Source organism: Dipodomys spectabilis, unplaced genomic scaffold, assembly GCF_019054845.1.
Source record: "Dipodomys spectabilis isolate Male_0828 unplaced genomic scaffold, ASM1905484v1 ptg000125l, whole genome shotgun sequence".
Classification (NCBI taxonomy): domain Eukaryota; kingdom Metazoa; phylum Chordata; class Mammalia; order Rodentia; family Heteromyidae; genus Dipodomys; species Dipodomys spectabilis.
The window spans coordinates 13682967-13701018 of record NW_024870802.1 but is presented as its reverse complement, the minus strand read 5'-3'; the positions used below and the strand labels follow the sequence as shown (position 1 = coordinate 13701018).

Sequence of the window (18052 nt, the reverse complement as noted above, 5' to 3'; positions counted from 1 at the left end):
AGCCAGCCCGGGCAGAAAAGACTGTGAGACTCCTATCTCCAATAAACCACTAGAAAACCGGAAGTGGCGCTGTAGCTCAAGTGGTAGAGTGCTTGCCTTGAGCTTAAGAGCTGAGGGACAGCGCCCAGGCCCAGAGTTCAAGCCCCATGACCGACAAAAAAAAAAAAAAAAGTGTGAGGACCTGAAGAGATTAAGCCCCCACATTGCTGCACACATGCGCACACACGTCCATTTACGTCAGAACACTTTCAACTTCCTGAAGCTTGCATGCCTGCCTTAGCCGTGCAGAGAACAAATTGTCAAACAACACACAATTCTATTTATCATCAAGCTATCCCATACACATCTATGTAGAATCTCCATGAATTGGGCCTCTAGTACTTCATTTATAAAGTAGGTGGTATGTTATAAAAATCTATTTGGTAGTGTTCAACTAGAAACACAGTTTTATTATTTATTTTTGTGTAGCCTCCTAAGTAGCTAAGATTACAGGCTTGAGCTATCGGCACCCAGCTTGGACTAACTTTTAAATCATAGTTTTCTTCCCCTCTTGTGTTCTCTGAATCTAAGTGGATCACAAGCTATAAAGAAAACCCACTAACTACCTAACAGATCCTTTCTGTTCCTCTCCTGAACCAAACACAAACAAGCAAAGCAACCCTGACATGAAGACTACGGGCACCATGTGCTTCTGGTCTCTGTGAATATGTGTTGCGCTGAGGCTGAGACAGGCCCAAGCTACAAAAAGTAGGCTGAACAGAGAGCCACTCACAAAGCTGGCGAAGAGCTGGTCGCTGATGTAGCGATGCACCTTCTCAAACTGCTCCAGGTCACGGTGTCCCCTCTCCATGCACAGGTCCCACATGCTTGCTGCAGCCACCACCTTCACACAGGCTGACTCCTGGCGCCCGTGAGCCACAGACACAGTAAGAACACTCAGAAGTTCCTAACCTTCCTCACTCGCCCCACCCCCTCCCTCCAGAGTACCTGGGCCTGCTCTGCGGGGCAGAGCAGACAGATGGGGCTGCTCATCCAGGCCCAGGAGACAGTTACTTTTCACTCAGTATGGGGCCCTTAAATTTTATACCATCTTCTTTAGTTTGTTTTTTTGTTTGTTTTTGTTTTTAAAGAAGACAAGAAAAAAAGCAAAGAAAGCTATGTTTTATAAGAGCAGGGTTTCATGTGCGAGGGGCAGGATCTACACACATCATACCATCAATAGCTTAGAGGTAAGATGCAGGACTCTCGTTCTGCTTCTCTCTGCCAGAGAGAACAAGGGAAAATCCAGGCCCACTTAGTCCCCTTCTTATTTTTTTTGGTCCAAGACTAAAACTCAGTATCTGACACTTTTGCTCATTGGCTAGTGTACTACCAATTGAGCCACGTTTCCAACCCCCCACCCCACCCCCGCCACCCCACCCCAGCTTCTGCAGTTCCCCAAGGCTACTGAGGGAACTAATAACTTTACAGGCTAGACATACAGCAGTTTCCTAAATTGCTCAAATGCTCAGGACACCTCCATACAAACTGTCCTCATCTTCCTGTCCTTGTTCTTTCTCTCATCTGTCTTCCTGATTTCCAGCTTCACAATCTTGGTATCAAATATTTGATCTTCAAAAATGATATTAACAAAATGAACTATGAAAGGTGCTTTGTTTTTGGTCATGGAGCCTGAATTCTGGGCCTGGACACTGTCCCTCAGCTCTTCAGCTCAAGGCCAGTGCTCTACCACTTGAGCCACAGCTCTACTTCCGGCTTTTTCTACTTATGTGGCGCTGAGGAATAGAACCCAGGGCCTCATGAATGCAAGGCAAGCACTCTACCACTGAGCCACCTTCCCAGCCCTGAAAGGTGCTTCTTATACAACTAGATCTAAAAGACAGAAAAAAAAAAAAAAAAGATGTATGAATGAGGGGAAAAGTGAAGCCTGAAAGAGGGAGGTCACTTTAAAAATAACACCTAAATACTGGTGGCTTAGGCCTGTAATCCCAGCTTCTCAGGAGGCTGAGATCTGAGAATCATGGTTCAAAGCCAGCCCAGGCAAAAAAGTCTGAGACTCATCGCCAATTGAACACCAAAAAGCCAGAAGTAGAGCTGTAGCTCAAGCGGTACAGCACTAATGTTAAGCACAAAAGCTCAAGGACAGGGCCCAGGCTCTGAGTTCAAGCCCCAGGACTGATACCGAAAGCATAAATAAATAACAATCAATCATTTAAAAAAAATAATAAGCAAAGGGATGCAACAGTACTCATCTTCTAAAATAGCCCATAGGTATCCTAGTACCTAGTACCCATCCTGAGGCAGGATGGTCATGAGTTTGAGGTCAGTCTGAGGTGTATAATTAGACCTTGTTTCAACAAACAACCCATATAAAACTCCACTAAATGGCCACCATGGAAAATGACCGTTTGAGTTCAAATTATTTAAGTTTCATCTTAGCGTACTTGCTAGGTGACAGGGAAGTAAACAACACAATGTGGACACACTCACTCGGATATGCTGGAGGTAGAGGGACAGGTCTCGGATAAATGATTTAATTAATCTCTCTTGCATTCGGAAGTTCTTTTCTGTTTCCTCAAATACTTCATCCTTTATCTGTTCAAAATAAACAAGAGCTGTTAGCACATTTGTATGTTTCCCCAATAGATATTATTGACAAAACCATGTTTTTTAGAATAACTGCATTAAAATTTAAACCTCTGAAGCCAGGCGCCAGTGGCTCATGCCTGTAATCTAACTACTCATGAGGCTGAGATCTGAGGATCATGGTTCAAAGCCAGCCCGGGCAGGAATGTCTGTGAGACTTTTATCACCAATTAACCACCAGAACACTGGTAGTGGAACTGAACTCAAGTGGTAGAGTGTTCACCTTGAGCTAAAGAGCTCAGGGATAGCGCCAAAGCCAGAGTTCAAGCCCCATGATGGGAGGGTGGGGGGGTGGGGGGAGGGGCGGGAATTAAACTTGTGATATTTTTCTGAATCGCAGTGTTAATTAATTTGGACACCACTCTATAGCTCTGAAAGGTCTCTGCAACATGTAGTCCTCTCTGTGTCCAAACCGCCTTCCCCTGGGACCCCTGTCCTCTGCCTCCATCAGGCTGCCAGCACTGCCACGTTTGCCCACACAGGGCTGTTTCCCTGGGCTCCCCTGCCTAGTGGGCCTCCCACTCTCCATCCACCAAACCTGGGGCTCTCTGAAGCCTCAGCCGAACTCCCAGGACAACAGAAGCACACACTCTCATCAAAGGCCCATTTTTTTTTTCTATGTACTGCAGCACTCAGGGAACAAAGGACAAAACTTGGCAACTGAATATCCTCTGCCTTGAATTTTCCACTTGCTGTCAGATGAAGCCTGGAGACTTCCTGTCTGCTCTCCACATCACTCACTCTTTGGTGCATGCTTCCTTATTTATAACGTAAAATATCCAAGTAGGCAAGCTCCTGAATGTGTTTTCTAGCTTAACTGTCTACAATTTTAGATCTGTCTCCCCACATAGATTATCAGCTCCTTAGAGACATGGAAAAACCATAGTAATTATTAATGTGGTCTCCTAAGTTGCCTTTGTATTTAGTGTATGCAACTCACTGGGATACAAATGGAGGGCTGGATGGGTGGATCCACAGAATAAGTAGCTGCAGGCTGTTTCCACCAGACAGCAAAACCAGGTGACACCAAGAAGGGAGCCAGGCCAATTGGCAACAGCAGCCACCCCACAGAGCCCTGAAAGCATCTTCACACGCAGAGCCCTCACCTGGGGAGCGAATCCAGTGAGGTGCTTCAGGTGACTGCTGACGCGGTTGGACTTTTTGATGATGGAGTGGATATTCAGTTTGGAAATCTTCTCCATAAGGCTGTCTTCATCGCCCTTTCGGTACTTGAGCACTAGGGGAGGCGAGTCAAAGGGTTGTCAAAAGAACAAATAGGGGCTGGGAATGTGGCTTAGTGGTAAAGTGCTTGCCTAGCATACATGAAGCCGTGGGTTCCATTCCTCAGTACCACATACACAGAAAAAGCTGGAAGTGCACTGTGGCTCAAGTGGTAGAGTGCTAGTCTTGAGCAAAAGAAGCTCAGGGACAGTGTCTGGGCCCTGAGTTCAAGCCCCAGGACTGCCCCCCCCCCCCAAAAAAAGTCATTAAAAAAAAACAAACAAATATTTTTGTGAAATCAGACACGAAATTAACAACCCAAACTGGAATTGTGCTTGTCTTCATGAACTTATAATTCAATAGAGAAAATAATAATGCAAAGGATCACTCAGGATTAGACACGATAGCTAAAGAATAGCAGAGACTCAGGAGCTGGAGAAGGCTGAGATGAGGGGAAAGAACAGGGAAATCTGTGTCCAGTGCCTGGGCCTGTCAATCAAGGTTATTTTTCTGAGCCTCATTTTCCACTTGGATTAAATATGGAAAGTAATACTTTAGGCATCTCAAAGATTGTATATGATGATCTAGTACAAAAACGAGGCTTTTAGGTATAATAATCTCACACAGTAAGATGCTATTTGACTAACCACTGGGTCACCTATCTGGGAAGGCAGAATGGCAGCAAAAAGGACACTTTCCTGTAGAAGATGAAGACACTGCACCAGAAGATGTTCCAAAAGGAAGAAGGGACTCAACGGCAGAGAGCACAAAAGCCACAGGAGCTGTTACATACAAATATGGGCGAGGTGACTAAAATAGAGGCCGAGAGTGAGTTGTGGACAGCTTTAGGAAAAATGTGGAACAGTGGAGGGACAGGTGGAAGGCACCACCCAGTGTTAAAGAGACTCTCTTGATTTAGCAGAGAGAGAATGACCTGAGCATGGAGATCTCTGACTGTCCCCCCTCCAGGCTGTCCTCTTCTGTCCTGGAAGATTCACTCACTTACCACCCATTGCTTTTCCACCAATGCCTTTATCCACCACAGCCACCACTATGGAGGTGCCGTTGTCATTATTACTGCCTTTCTTCTTCACATCACATTTCCCAAATTCTACTCCATTTCTTTATCAACGCCTATTCCACTTACAATCTGCCTTGTCAACTATTAAATAACCTTTGGAGGAGAGCTTCCTCTTCAGCTACTATGCCTTTCTTACCCAGATCTTTTCGACGTTTATATTCATTGATGTTCACGTTGATTTCCTTCACGGCAAGGACGGCGCTGGTTAAAGGTACTTTGTCTGGGTGGGAGTCTGGGGTAGAATTCAGCAGCTCCATTAGCAGCAATGGGTAGCGCATGACTCTCTGTACTGGCTTGATGAGGAAGGAGCCCAGATTAATATAATTGGTACACCCCCTGTAAAAGCAGGCAAAAAAAAAAAAAGGTTCTAGTCCACAGTAATAAGGTGTTTCTGGACACTGCGTGCTATTCATAAATACAGCTCTGTTCTCCTCCCTGCTTTGTTTCATTTAACAAATACGCTCATGTATTGCAGCAAGTTCTGCAGCACGCCACTGGCTAATTTTCCTGTGCCAATATCAGAATGCACGACATTGATTTATATAGCCATATTTGGCCTACCGGTCACTAAGACCCACAAAATCATTGATACGTGACAAGACAGACATGCATCTCCTTTGTAGGCTGCCTGCAGTCTTGTCCACCCATACTGACAATATTGCATGGTCCATGATAATGTTATAAGTATCAAACTGGCCCCTAGCAGAAAGAAAAGTTCCCTAGTCCTCCATTGTTGACCCGATACTGATTATGCAGTGCATGCATGTGTACTTACCAAATAAATAATAGGTACTGTACTAGGTGCTGGGGATTTAACAGTGACCCCAAAAAGTCCTTGCCTTGGTGGGAAAAGACAAGCAACAAACAAGCGTGTGTGTGTGTGTGTGTGTGTGTGTGTAAAGTATCATTTGGCCATAGCAGTATAAAAATACTTGGCAAAGTAAGTCTGCTCATAGGCTGTCTGGTAGGAAAATCAAGTAAGACTATTAAGGGTAGAGAGAAATTCACTGAATAAATGAGCTCATACATCAAGCAGACAGGGGACTTACCATTCATTGTACAGGCTCCTACAGGGCAGGGAGCAGGAGAGAAAAAAGAGACAACTTATTAGAGACATGATGTTGATTTTCTCATTCTTCTCGACAAAAAAAAAAAACATGGTAGTGAAAATTGTGGTTGCTTATGGTGGCATATCTAGTCTACTAGAAGTCAGCAAGCCCAAACTTCATTCTGATCAACATATTCACAAGCTGTATCTTTGTAACTTGTCTCCCTAAGACAGGAGATTCTCACTGACAGGAATAATTACACTTGTTCTCATGTATGCTCTTGTGTATTTGGACCAAAATATTATCCTGGCTACCTCTTAAAATGCTAACTTAATACCCTGTATATATACAAGTGATTTTAGCAGAAAATAACACAAATAGGAAGCTGTAGAGAACTTCGATGATATATAATGGGAATAGGGCAAGCTACATGTAAGACACACAATAATACATCACTCTGGTTTAAAATAAGATCAACAGGTAGAAGTCATGAGAAGCCCAGATATAAGCACAGGATAGCTTCTTAACAGCAGGACTAAAGAGGGATGATGGAAGTGACTAGAACTTACTTAAGCTCTGCCAAGGAGTCCTGAAGATGCTTCTGGATCCTCTCGTCCTTCTCATAGATTTCTAGCAGTGAAATGGCCTCATCGTGATTCTGACAATAGACCCTGTATGCTCCTTCAAGTTCATCTCGGTGATCAAGAAACACAGGTCCTTTGAGTAAACACAAACATACCGCGCTATCAGCAACATTCTCACTATTCAGTACAGGATCTTACAATGAGAATGAGACCCACCTTGGCCTAGAACTCATGATCCTTTTTCCTCAGCTTTCCAGCAGCTAAGATTACATAAGCACACACCACTGGCTGTAATCTTTGGATTCTTAATTCCTATTTTATAGACTCCATGAAATCCATATACAGACCCCAATCATTAGTCCCTCAGCAAACCGTTACTAAACAATCCCTTAAAACCAAGCTCTCCATGAAAGAATGCTTAAACCCCCTTTACAAAACCAGCACCTGCTCACAGGCATCAGAAAGCAAGACTCCTCCCCACCCCCCTACACACACACACACACACACACACAGTACCATGGTGTTTGGACTGAGGCCCTCTGGGCCAGGCAGTCATCTGGCCCCTGACTGTGTGTGGCATATGCCACCATAAGCTCCTTCTCTCCAGAAGAAACTGCTTGAGCATCAGCTGGCATCTGAGTCACATCTTTGATGTGAATGCTACTTGAAGAAGCAAGTGGCCCTGGGGAAGCGGATAGCTAGGACCACCCAAGACCCCTGAACATAGCAACAGGCAATAGGACAAACCAGAAGAAAAATAAGTAATTGCCCGATTAGTAATCCCTTTTAGACTTCAACTAAATTGCTCTTGGTTTCTTTTATAGTTCAAATGACTTGCAGGTACTTATTTTAAATATGGTATAAAGGTTCATCCATTTGACTTTAAGCTTATCATTATATTAAGGCTAGGTTATCATGACTCAACTCACTGACTCCAGTCTACTGAGACTGACAACAAGGTTCCCAGGCTGCCATTTCTCTTACTATTTCAGACAGCGTTTACTTTTCAGGTAGGGTTTCACTTTTGCCCAGGGCATAGCCTTGGACTGTGATCTTCCTACCTCTGTCTCCCACATATCTGGGATTAGAGACATGAACCTTCACAGCCCTTTTTTTTTTTTGGTCAGTCTTAGGGCTTGAACTCTGGACCTGGGCATTGTTCCTCAGCTCTTCAGGTCAAGGTGAACACTCTACCACTTGAGCCACTTCTGGTTTCCTGGTGGTTAATTGGAGATAAGAGTCTTATGGACAGAAGTGGTGCTGTGGCTCAAGCAGTAGAGCACTATCCTTGAGCTGAAGAGTTGGCCTCCTGTGTAGCTACTAGCTAGTAGTCACCAGCGCCCAGCTCCTTTTTGAGACAGAGGTTAGATAACCTTTTTTGTGTGTGTGTGTGGGGGGGGGGGGGGGGAACGCTGGGCTGGCCATGACTTTCAATTTTCCTGTAGCTACCTCTAAAGTAGCTAGGATTATTCTTTCAACATCTTTGACAATAACCCATATAAATAGGATTTAACTCATGACCTACATATATAGAATGGAAATAATAATTAACTGATCCCATGATCCACTACTGAGCTGAGAAACATCATACTCTATACCTAAACAGTCTTTTTATTGCTAGCACATTTCATTACCTCAAAACAGACTCAGATGAAGGGGGTGGGGCAGTCTACACAACCAGTGAAATTAGCCAATGAGCAGGTGAACGGAGCTACCCTCCAACCTCTATCACTGAAATAATGACAGAAGTTCAGGAGCTCATACCTACGGCATCGCTGATTTCTAGAGCCTCCAATAACTGCTTAGAGACTTTAATTACCATCTGCATGTTTCCAAAAAGTCCCTCAAAGTCAATGTTTGGTATCTGTGAAAGGGAAACAAAACAAAGATATATACAGGTGAGATGAATGCCCTATTTCTCCTATTAGGAATATCTGGCCAAGGGCTGTGCAGAAACTGCCCTGGGTCTTTCTTTCACTTACATGCACATTTCCAGAATACAGTCATCCAACATTATCTTCAGCATCACCCTTTGTCCTTGACCCAACCAGGTTTGGGTCTAGGGTGCTCCCCAAAGGGCACGTGTTAAAGGCTTGGTTGTAGCCTGTGGCATGGTTAGGAGTGGGGTATACTTAGCAGAAGCTAGGTCACTGGGGAAGTCCCCTCAAAGGGGCCATTGGGACCCTAGCCCCTCCTTTCACCCTCTTTGCTTCCTGTCTGCTATGAGCTGAGCAGCTTTGTTACCCCACCTTCTCCCCACCATGATGCACTGCTTCACCATAGAGCCAAAAGGAGTCAACCACCTCAAAAAAATCTCTTAGGCCTCCATACATCTCTGCGATGCAAGTGCTCATATCCTAGCTCTGCAGGCTTTGAGGGCCTCCCACCTGTGCCTGCTGCAGGGGCACCATGATCCGCTCAACGCACATCTCCAGATCCCGAATGTAGTCTCGTTCTGTCTGAAGAAGTTCTTCTACCACCTTGGCCCTCTTCTCCAGCATCCTCTGCTCTGGGGTTTCAGTGGACACAGAGCCAGAAGGGGCAGCCAGGGATGAAGACTCAGATGAGAGGAGTGTCATTTCTAGAAGGAAAAAGGAGAATAGTCAGCAGTTGTAGGTGTGAACACAGGATTGCTGCGTTGGGGCTGACCGGAAGCACTCCTGGAGGACTGAATTTCTCCAGTGAGTGACTGTAGTGCCGCTGAGGGATACGGATGCAATCAGGACATGGGAGTGGTGAATGACACATTTGTATATCTGTGCTGGTACTGGGGCGTGAACTCAGGACCTCATGCTCTCACTCAGCTTTTTTCACTCAAGGCTGACTCTCTACCACTTGAGCCATATCTCTCCACTTCTGTCTTTTTGCTTGTTACATGGAGCTAGGAATCTTTCAGATTTGTCTGCTCAGGCTGGCTTTAAACTGTGATCCTCATAGCTCAGCCCCTTGAGTAGGTAGGATTATAGGCATGAGCCTAGTGCTTGGGCTCATGAATTTTGTATTGATTCCAAAAATGAAAAAAAAAGTGACAATATAGTGGAGGAATGGATAATACCATGATGCAGTAATCACATTAACATTACTAATTAGGGGAATACACGTGTCCAAATGTTGTGTCTAGAAACGATGCATATCTCTTCAGTAACCCAGCCATGATATGTAATTTGAAAGTATAATTTGAAATGAATCTTGAAGAAACACCAAATCAAACTGAGGATTTGTATTCTTCAAAATGTTAATGTTGAAAGACAAAACAATGTAAAGCCCTTCAAGAAGAGTTCTCAGGTATAAATAAAACAATGACAATTAAATATATTGGAGAAAATTATATGTATTGGAGAAAATACTGCTATAAAAGATACTACTAAGACAAGTGATGAATCAAGAATGTACACTATAGTTTGGGTAAATGATTAATTCAGCTAAGTGTTCTGAACTGGCAAATCTGTTGTGGATGTGTGAAACAATATCCAGGCTCACACATAGGGCACACCGAGTGGCTAGCAAAGCGCTTGCCTGGCATGTATGCACAAGGCCCTGGGTTTGATCCCCAGCATCAACATGTTCATGCTGAAGCTTCCCAAGGACACGCCCTCTCAGATAACTGAGTATACTAGGGAGAAAAAGACTGAAGAGAGACGGAGGAAAGAAAGGAAACAGCGAAATGTTAAATACTCGTAAACCAAAATAAAAGGCATACAGGAGGTTCTCTGTACTATTGTAATTTCCTGTAAGTTTGAGATTATTCCAAACAAAATTTAAATAGACATTCTGGAGCTGGGCACTGGTGGCTCACACCTATACTTTTAGCTACTCAGGAGGCTGAAGTGTGGGGATTAGGGTTCAAAGACAACCAGGGCAGGAAAGTCTGTGAAACTCTAATCTCCAAAAAAGCCAGAATGGAGCTGTGGCTCAAAGTGCCAGAGCACTAGCCTTGAGCACAAAAGCTCAAGTAAGGTACTCAGACCCTGAGTTCAAGCCCTAGGACAGGCAAAACTCAGGGTCTGAGTACAAGTCCTAGGACAGGCAAAAACAAACATATCTTCCTTGATCTTTCCTTTTTGGTAGAATGAATGACAAAACTTCAAGCATTAATCTCAGCTCACCACAGAACTAAATTATGAGTTTAAATTAATTGTAACATACATAGAATTTATTGATTATAATACAAGGAAAAGAACCCATGGTGTGGCACATGCAAAGCATCTGCTTTACCTCTATACTTCTGGCCCTACAGAATTTATTTTTAATGGACCTGTTTCAAATTTTCTTTGTAGTTTCCTAGCGGTAAGCTCTTAGTCCCAAATATCATTATCATTAGTGGCAACTTGAAAAAAAGAAATTTGTTTTAAATACAAGACTAGAAAGCTCTTAAAAAGTACACTGAGTTGTTAACACATGCAACAGAATTTACAAACTATATTCATGAACTCATTTAATACTCTGAAATTTTAAAATATGTCAGTTTTATTTAACAGATTTAAAAACCTAGCCTTTGAGAGGTTGCCTACTCTATAACCTCACAAGTTGGCCAAATGGCAACAAAGTACAACAAATACATTTAAACTATCTATTCACTAAAATTGCTTACCATTTTTGCATTCCTTGTCTTAAATCTCAACTGGAAAAAGTCAGGCACCTACTTGCTTCAAGTCTTAAAAATTCCAGAGAAAATATTCTTTCCAAGAAATTAGTTCACTAATTACAGAAGTCAAAAGCACAAAGTACCAGCAAGCACTTCCTCATCAATCAGAAGCCAGCAGCCTATACAAAGAGACTCTGACTTCATTAATATTTGAAACAAAAGGGGAGAGAAAAATTGGGGGAGAGCAAGGGAAAGGGGGATACTGTCCAAAAAGAAATGTACTCTTTACCTGACTTATGACCCCTCTGTACCTCATCTTTATAACACTTTTTAAAACGTTTTCTAAAAAAGCAAAAGTGCTGGGGACATGGTTCAAGTGGTAAAGCGCCTGACTACCTAGCAAGTACAGGGCCTTTTATTCAAAACCCCAGTACCAAGATAAGAAAAAAAATCCATAAGAACAAATGCAAACATTTTGTTTTTCAAACTACCAAAACCATTCATGAGATTTTAGACTCCTGAGCAGCTTTTACAAGATAAACTCCAAACACTTTAGTGTGATTTAACAATCCCCCCACCCCCTTTTCCAGGAATGCTTTTGCTAAGCTGCCAGAGAATCCTAATCTGGGTGAGTCCTGAAACCTGCAATTTTAACAAAACCCCAGGTGTTCTGGAGGTGTAACTTTCAAGCCTGTTAACACACTCAAAAGAGTTTTCCAACGCCAGGTCATAAAAAAAAATCTGGCTTAAAAGGACTCAAATGAAAGACTGTTTTCCCTTTATTCCCTAAGTACAGCGAGGGTAAATGGTTTAAAGCATGCCACACGATTTTAGGCAGCTGGGGATGCCGCCCGGTGGTAGAGTGCTGCTTGACGAGCCTGAGGCTCCCGGTTCGATCCCGGGCTGGCTCGGCGGGGGCGGGAACCGGCTCTGCGCGGCCCTCGTCCACCGGGCTAGCAGGGAGCGCGGCAAGTTCACCGTGGGCCTCGGATGCCTCGTCAGCAAAACGAGAATGGACCCGTTTTGTGGGGTCGATGAAGGAACTAAACAAGGTCATGGCTCAAATAAAGGTCGTCCTGTTCCCACGGACGGGCGTCGGGCGACCCCGGGCCCCGGTTCTGAAGTTCGACTTCCCCGCAAGAACAATGAAGGCTGGCGAGGGGCAAAGCACGTGCGGGGAGCCGCGCCCAGAACCGAGACCCAGACCCGGCCCCTTCTCCCCGGGGGTGGCCGTGCCTCAGTTTCCCGCCGAAAGGATTCTCTGTAGGGGAGCGGGGCCGGCGGCTCCCGGGCCCGGCACCTTCCCGGCGGTCACCTTCCTCTTTCCAAGAAACGCGGTGGCGGCAACACGTCCTGTCCTGCAACTTCCCGCACGTTCCGGAGGCGGCCCGGGGCGGCTCGGCCGGACCCCGCTCCGGGAGGGGGAAGGTCTGTACTCCCAGCCGGGTCCCCTCCCTGCCCGCGTGCGGGGTCCCCGCGGCTCCCCGCACCCCGCCGGTACCTGCAGTGCCGCCAGAGCGCGCCCCGCGCAGCCCGGCGCGCGCGGCGGGATCTTCCCCGGGCTCAGGAATGCCTGCGGCCCCCAAGGTCTCAGAATGGGGGGTGGGGGATGCCCCGCTCCCCTTCCCACATTTCCATATGAATTGCCCCCCCCCCCCGCACCCAGCCCGGCACGGAGGGGCCGGGAGTAAAGGCCGGAGCTGGACTCACCCCCGCGGCGCGGAGCGGTCCCCTCGGGGATGACGGCTCTGCACAGCCTCGGCGGGGCTTTGTGTTGGAGGAGCGGGAGGAGGGGGCTACGCTTCCCAGGAAAAACTGCCCAGGCCACTCCACGCTCCGGGAGAAGCGGGGCGGGGAGCAGCTGCCTTATTCTGCCGGAGGCTCCGCCTAGGAAACCCACCCCCTCCAGGCCAGGCCCTCAACCCCAAGCCCGCAGACCGGCGGGCGGTCTCAGTGGGAAGGTCCTGGCTATTCAGAACCTAAGAACCAACAGTGATTGGCACCACCTGGAGCCCCTCACCTCTCACAAACTTAACATTTTAAGGAATTAGGGGAGGAGAAAGTTACACAAAATACTTTTGTTGTTGTTGTTTTGTAAGGAAATGAAGAGAAAGGAAAAGGGAAAGCGAATATGAAAGAAAAGTCCCGTGAGATGCACACACATTTCCCTACATTCACACCTACAATATGGGAGAATACAGAGGAAGGTGTACAGAAAAGAAAGCACACTGATTTAACCAGAGCTGGCCTCAGAAAAACCCTGGGAGCTGGGGTAGAAGTTGAGATCCAAGGTGCCAACATACTAGGCAAGTACTTCACCCTGAACTACCCCTGTCATGCTAAGACAGCTCTCTATTGGTGACATTTTAAGTGATGTAAGAGTTTTGGCATGTGAATAAAGTCTTCCCCACTGCTTCTAAACTTGCTGTTACCGTGTGAGGGTTGATGGACAGCAAGCTTGTTTCCCTTATCCAAGGTTCTTTCAGAGGCTAGGTGACAGGAAATGGCTAAGGGCCAGGAACACCTTGTCTTTCCCTGCTCTTCTCTCTTAACACATCTTTTACATGGGTAGCAAACCAGTTATTTATTTCTTAGTTTATTTTGTGCTGGCCCCAGGGTCTGGACTCTGTCCCTGAGCTTCTTTTGCTCAAGGCTAGCACTCTACCACTTGGGCCACAGCTCCACTTCTGGCTTTTTTGGTAGTTCACTGGAAATAAGAGTCTCACTTTCTTGCCAGGGCTGGTTTTGAACCAGGATTCTCAGATCTTAGCCTCCTGAGTGGCTAGGATTACAAGTGTAAGCCACTAGGGTCTGGCTAAAAAGCCCTTTATGGCATGCACTCCCCTAAGGTACATCCTGAGACAGTAGGGTTCCTCTGATCCACAAAAGAAAAAGAAAAGAGAGAGAGAGAGAGATCCTTTTAAATTCAAATGGAAAATAGATCTTAACATCTATTTACATGAAGGTCTTTTAAATGGTTACATGAAGCATGTAGCACTAAGTATGTAGTATGAATTGTTGCCAGCTTCCTTGTATATTTGTATTTAGGTTACCAATATGTCAGGAAGCCTTCTAGGAAACATAAATACATACAAGGAAGACCCTACACCAAGCAGGTGCCCTCTCACGATACCAGCCCATGACAGGCTCATGCATTCATAAGTGTAACAGGAAAGGCTTAGTGGTTCTCACAATGCTGTCCATCTTGATTAGTACTCTAAAATGCTGTATGCAATGGAATTAACTAGATTGTTTGATCAATTGCTGTTTGAGAATTTTTACGTGGCCACTCTAAGTCTTGTCATTTTAGTTCAGATCCTCTGGAGTATTTGCAGTCAGGTTCACAGAGGATGGTTCTTACAAGTACTTGTCAACGTGATCTTTTCAACCTGGATTTTCAGTAGGCCCTGCTTAGAAACTACTTCTATTGATATTTTTGCTTAAATTTGGCAAAAAAAAAAAAAAAAAAAAGGTTGCTTTCACCAACCTCCGCTCTAACATGGGATCAGAACCACTAGAGTATCTCATCCTGGAGTCAAGGGCAAAGCTTATCCTGGCAATGAGGGACCCTAACCTAAGAGACCCTAACCTCAGACCAGAAGGGATGTTTGATTCCAAACGGAGTCACCTGTGTTTGTCCCCCAAGAGGTTAGGGAAAAATAGTTCCTAAGCCTGCCTGATAGTCAACTGGACAGGTATTTTTTCTTTTTTTTTTTTGCCGGTCATGGGGCCTGAACTCTGGGTCTGGGCGCTGTCCCTCAGCTCTTCAGCTCAAGGCTAGCGCTCTACCACTGGAGCCACAGCGCCACTTCCAGCCTTTTCTGTTTATGTGGTGCTGAGGAATCGAACCCAGGGCCTCATGCTTGCAAGGCATGCACTCTACCGCTGAGCTACCTTCCCAGCCCCTGGACAGGTATTTAGATCTGTTTTAACAGGTCCAGGACAAAGCTGGGTGTCCCAAGTAGATTTAAAAAAATTTTTTTTGCCAGTCCTGGGGCTTGAACTCAGGGCCTAGGCACTGTCTCTGTCTTTTTTTGCTCAAGGCTAGCACTCAACCACTTGAGCCACAGCACCACTTCCGGCATTTTCTGTTTGTACTGAGGAATCGTGCCCAGGGTTTAATGCATGCTAGGTTAAATACTCTACCACTAAGCCACATTCCTAGCCCAAGTCATGCTTCTTATACATACTCTATCTCCTGCTGTTAACATACAAATGATTAAAATGATATCACAGTTACTAACCTACCATCACAGACAGGCTCTAAGTAGTTGGAAACAACCCATTTTGTCTTCTCTAAGTTCTAGTGTGCAGTCCTGGATCCTTCCATTCTAAGCTCTTCTTTGCTCTATTACTCATGCATGGCCCTTGTCTGTTTAATCTTGTGAAATTTATTTCCTTTCGCCTAGAGTACATCAGACTTGAAATGGTCATGCACACCGAAGCTCAGGTGGAAATTCCCATGGGGAAGAGAGGTAGCTTCGACAGGTCTCTAGAATGCCTGACTGCCATTCCCCTACCAATGCTGCTTTTCAGCTTGAAGCAGAGAGTGGTCATTGTCTCTTCCCTTGGGTTTATTTCTTAGATGAGGTGGACATGAAAGAGTTGGGACACAGGCCCTCCAGGGACAACATCTTGGTTTAGCAAGCAGAAACTTTGCGAAAGAGACACAGTTTTGGAAAATATTGCCTCTTCCCTTCCCTAGCCCCTCCCAGTTTCAATAACCTTCTGACTATGGAAAGGCCTTGACCAAGGGAAATGATTAAGTATTAACAATCAATCAGAATGTCTGGGACCGGGCTGGGAAGGTGGCTCAGTGGTAGAGTGCTTGCTTTGCATGCATGAGGCCCTGGGTTCGATTCCTCAGTACAACATAAGCAGAAAAAGCCGGAAGTGGCTTGTAGCTCAAGTGGTAGAGTGCTAGCCTTGAGCTGAAGAGCTGAGGGACAGCGCCCAGGCCCAGAGTTCAGGCTTCACAACTGGCAAAAAAAAAAAAAAAGAATGTTCTGGGACCTTCCAAAATACTTAATTATAATAGGGACAACCAATCAGCATCCAGCCCAGGGTATAAGAACCTCCAGTCTCAGAGATAGGCAGACACAGACTCACAGACAGACAGACAGACAGACAGACAGACACACACACACACACACACACACACAGAAGGGAGTGACAGTGACACAGCCAAGATAGTCTAAAGAAGAGAGGATAGATGACTAGAGAAGTAGCCTTGGAGCTAGATATTTCTCTTCCAAATAAAGTTCTTCATACTTCTCCACCATTGTCCTAGGCTTCATTGTAGACTTCTGAGACTTGAACTGGAGGAGGCCATAGCAACAGCATTAGAAGTGGAGCTGAACACTGGTAGGGCTTGTCTGCCTTGAGCTACAACACACAACCTTAAGCAGGCATGCTGCTATAGGCTTGCAACCCTGCTGGTCTCTGCCTGCTGCTGGTCTCTGCCTGCTGCTGAAGCAGGGCTGTACTCTGCCCGCCAAGGGCAACAACAGAAAGTTCTGTATCATCATGGAGCTGTTTTTAGTTTTTAACTTTATTTGAACAAATATTTATATATCACTTTCTATATGTGGCATGCATGGTGGCAGACACTTTAAAATATTAGTTTGGTGTTGTGTTGGTCCTGGAGCTTGAACTCACAGCCTGGGCACTATGTGAGTTTGTTGTTGTTTTTCTGAAGGCTAGCATTCTAGCACTTGAGCCACAGCTCCACTTCTGGCTTTTTGGTGGTTATCTTCCAGACTTTCCTGCCCCAGCTGGCTTCACAGTGCAAGCCTTACATCTCAGCCTCTTAAATAGCTAGAATTACAGAGACAAAGAATGCCCAGCAAGCACTCTATGCTAATATTACTTTTTTTTCTAGTTATGTCCCTGATGAACATGTAATACTGATATGAGAAACTGAAGGGGAGGGAAGTTATCTGTTATTAAATGAGAATATTCTTGTATTAGTAGCTCTCAATTACCCGAGTCTCAGAGACTAGCACCTCAAAGTCTTTCTTCACTTTTTAATAATCAGCGATTTTTTTCTTAACCAAAATCCTTTAAACTGATTAAGAAAACAGGCACAAAAAAAACAACAACCCCAAAACACTGTTGAAATGTCAACTTGCATGTAAGAAAAAAATAAAGTCTCAAATCTTATCTAGAAGCAAAATTTTTGTATTGAATCCTGCGAGGAAGTAGTTTATACATTGGCTCACTCTCTCCCGGCAGAGCCCACGCAAGGAGGAATCATAAATCCTGGTTTTCCATATTCCAGGTCACTGGGGCAGCTTACCTAACAGTTCCCACTCTTTCCCTTAAGCTCAGCTTCACTCAGGCAGTTTGTCCTGCTCTTTATTTGAAAACCTTTCAGCGCTGTGATCACTGTCCTCTGCAGGGTCCAAGGCAGAGTTCTTAGATCACCAACCTCAGTGTTGAATCCATCATACTGCGATCCTAAAGCTCAACCACAACTGAACAGTTTCCTGGTGGAATTTGCTCAGAAACTTGGCCGAGTAGCCAAGAGCAAAATCCCTGCTGGGAGGGGTTGCACCTCCTTCCTAGACCTAGATCAAAGCTCCTCCCCATCTATTCCAGGACCCGCATCCAGAGGGCATGAGAGCCAGCCAGAATCCAGTGACTCAGCAATGAGAATGCAGCGTCTGACCCTGCCAGGAGAGGGAGTTTAATACTAGGACCAATGGGACATCACTTTTGAATAAATCCTCATACAGTATGCTGTTGCTAGGCTGACTGTGAGATTGTTATTTTTAAATCTTTAGGCAGAAGTAAAAGACATAACAAGGCAAAGATGGGGTTTTTGCAAGATAATTTTTTTTTTTTTTTGTCAGTTGTGGAGCTTCAACTCTGGGCCTGGGCCCTG

The 18052-nt window shown here is 45.2% G+C and overlaps 1 protein-coding gene across 3 annotated transcripts in view; it reads right to left on the bottom strand.

Annotated features, from left to right (window-relative positions):
* The window catches only part of LOC122115936 (dynamin binding protein), an 81301-nt gene that overhangs the window by 8766 nt on the left and 54483 nt on the right, over window positions 1-18052 (bottom strand). For all 3 annotated transcript variants that reach the window (XM_042689541.1, XM_042689543.1, XM_042689544.1), the window contains 8 exons: window positions 8969-9162; window positions 8346-8445; window positions 6567-6714; window positions 5998-6015; window positions 5085-5284; window positions 3753-3883; window positions 2491-2595; window positions 773-901 (listed from right to left, as the gene is read on the bottom strand). In XM_042689541.1, coding sequence (XP_042545475.1) covers window positions 773-901; window positions 2491-2595; window positions 3753-3883; window positions 5085-5284; window positions 5998-6015; window positions 6567-6714; window positions 8346-8445; window positions 8969-9162 — 1025 coding nt within the window. The remainder of the gene's footprint in view (window positions 1-772; window positions 902-2490; window positions 2596-3752; window positions 3884-5084; window positions 5285-5997; window positions 6016-6566; window positions 6715-8345; window positions 8446-8968; window positions 9163-18052) is intronic.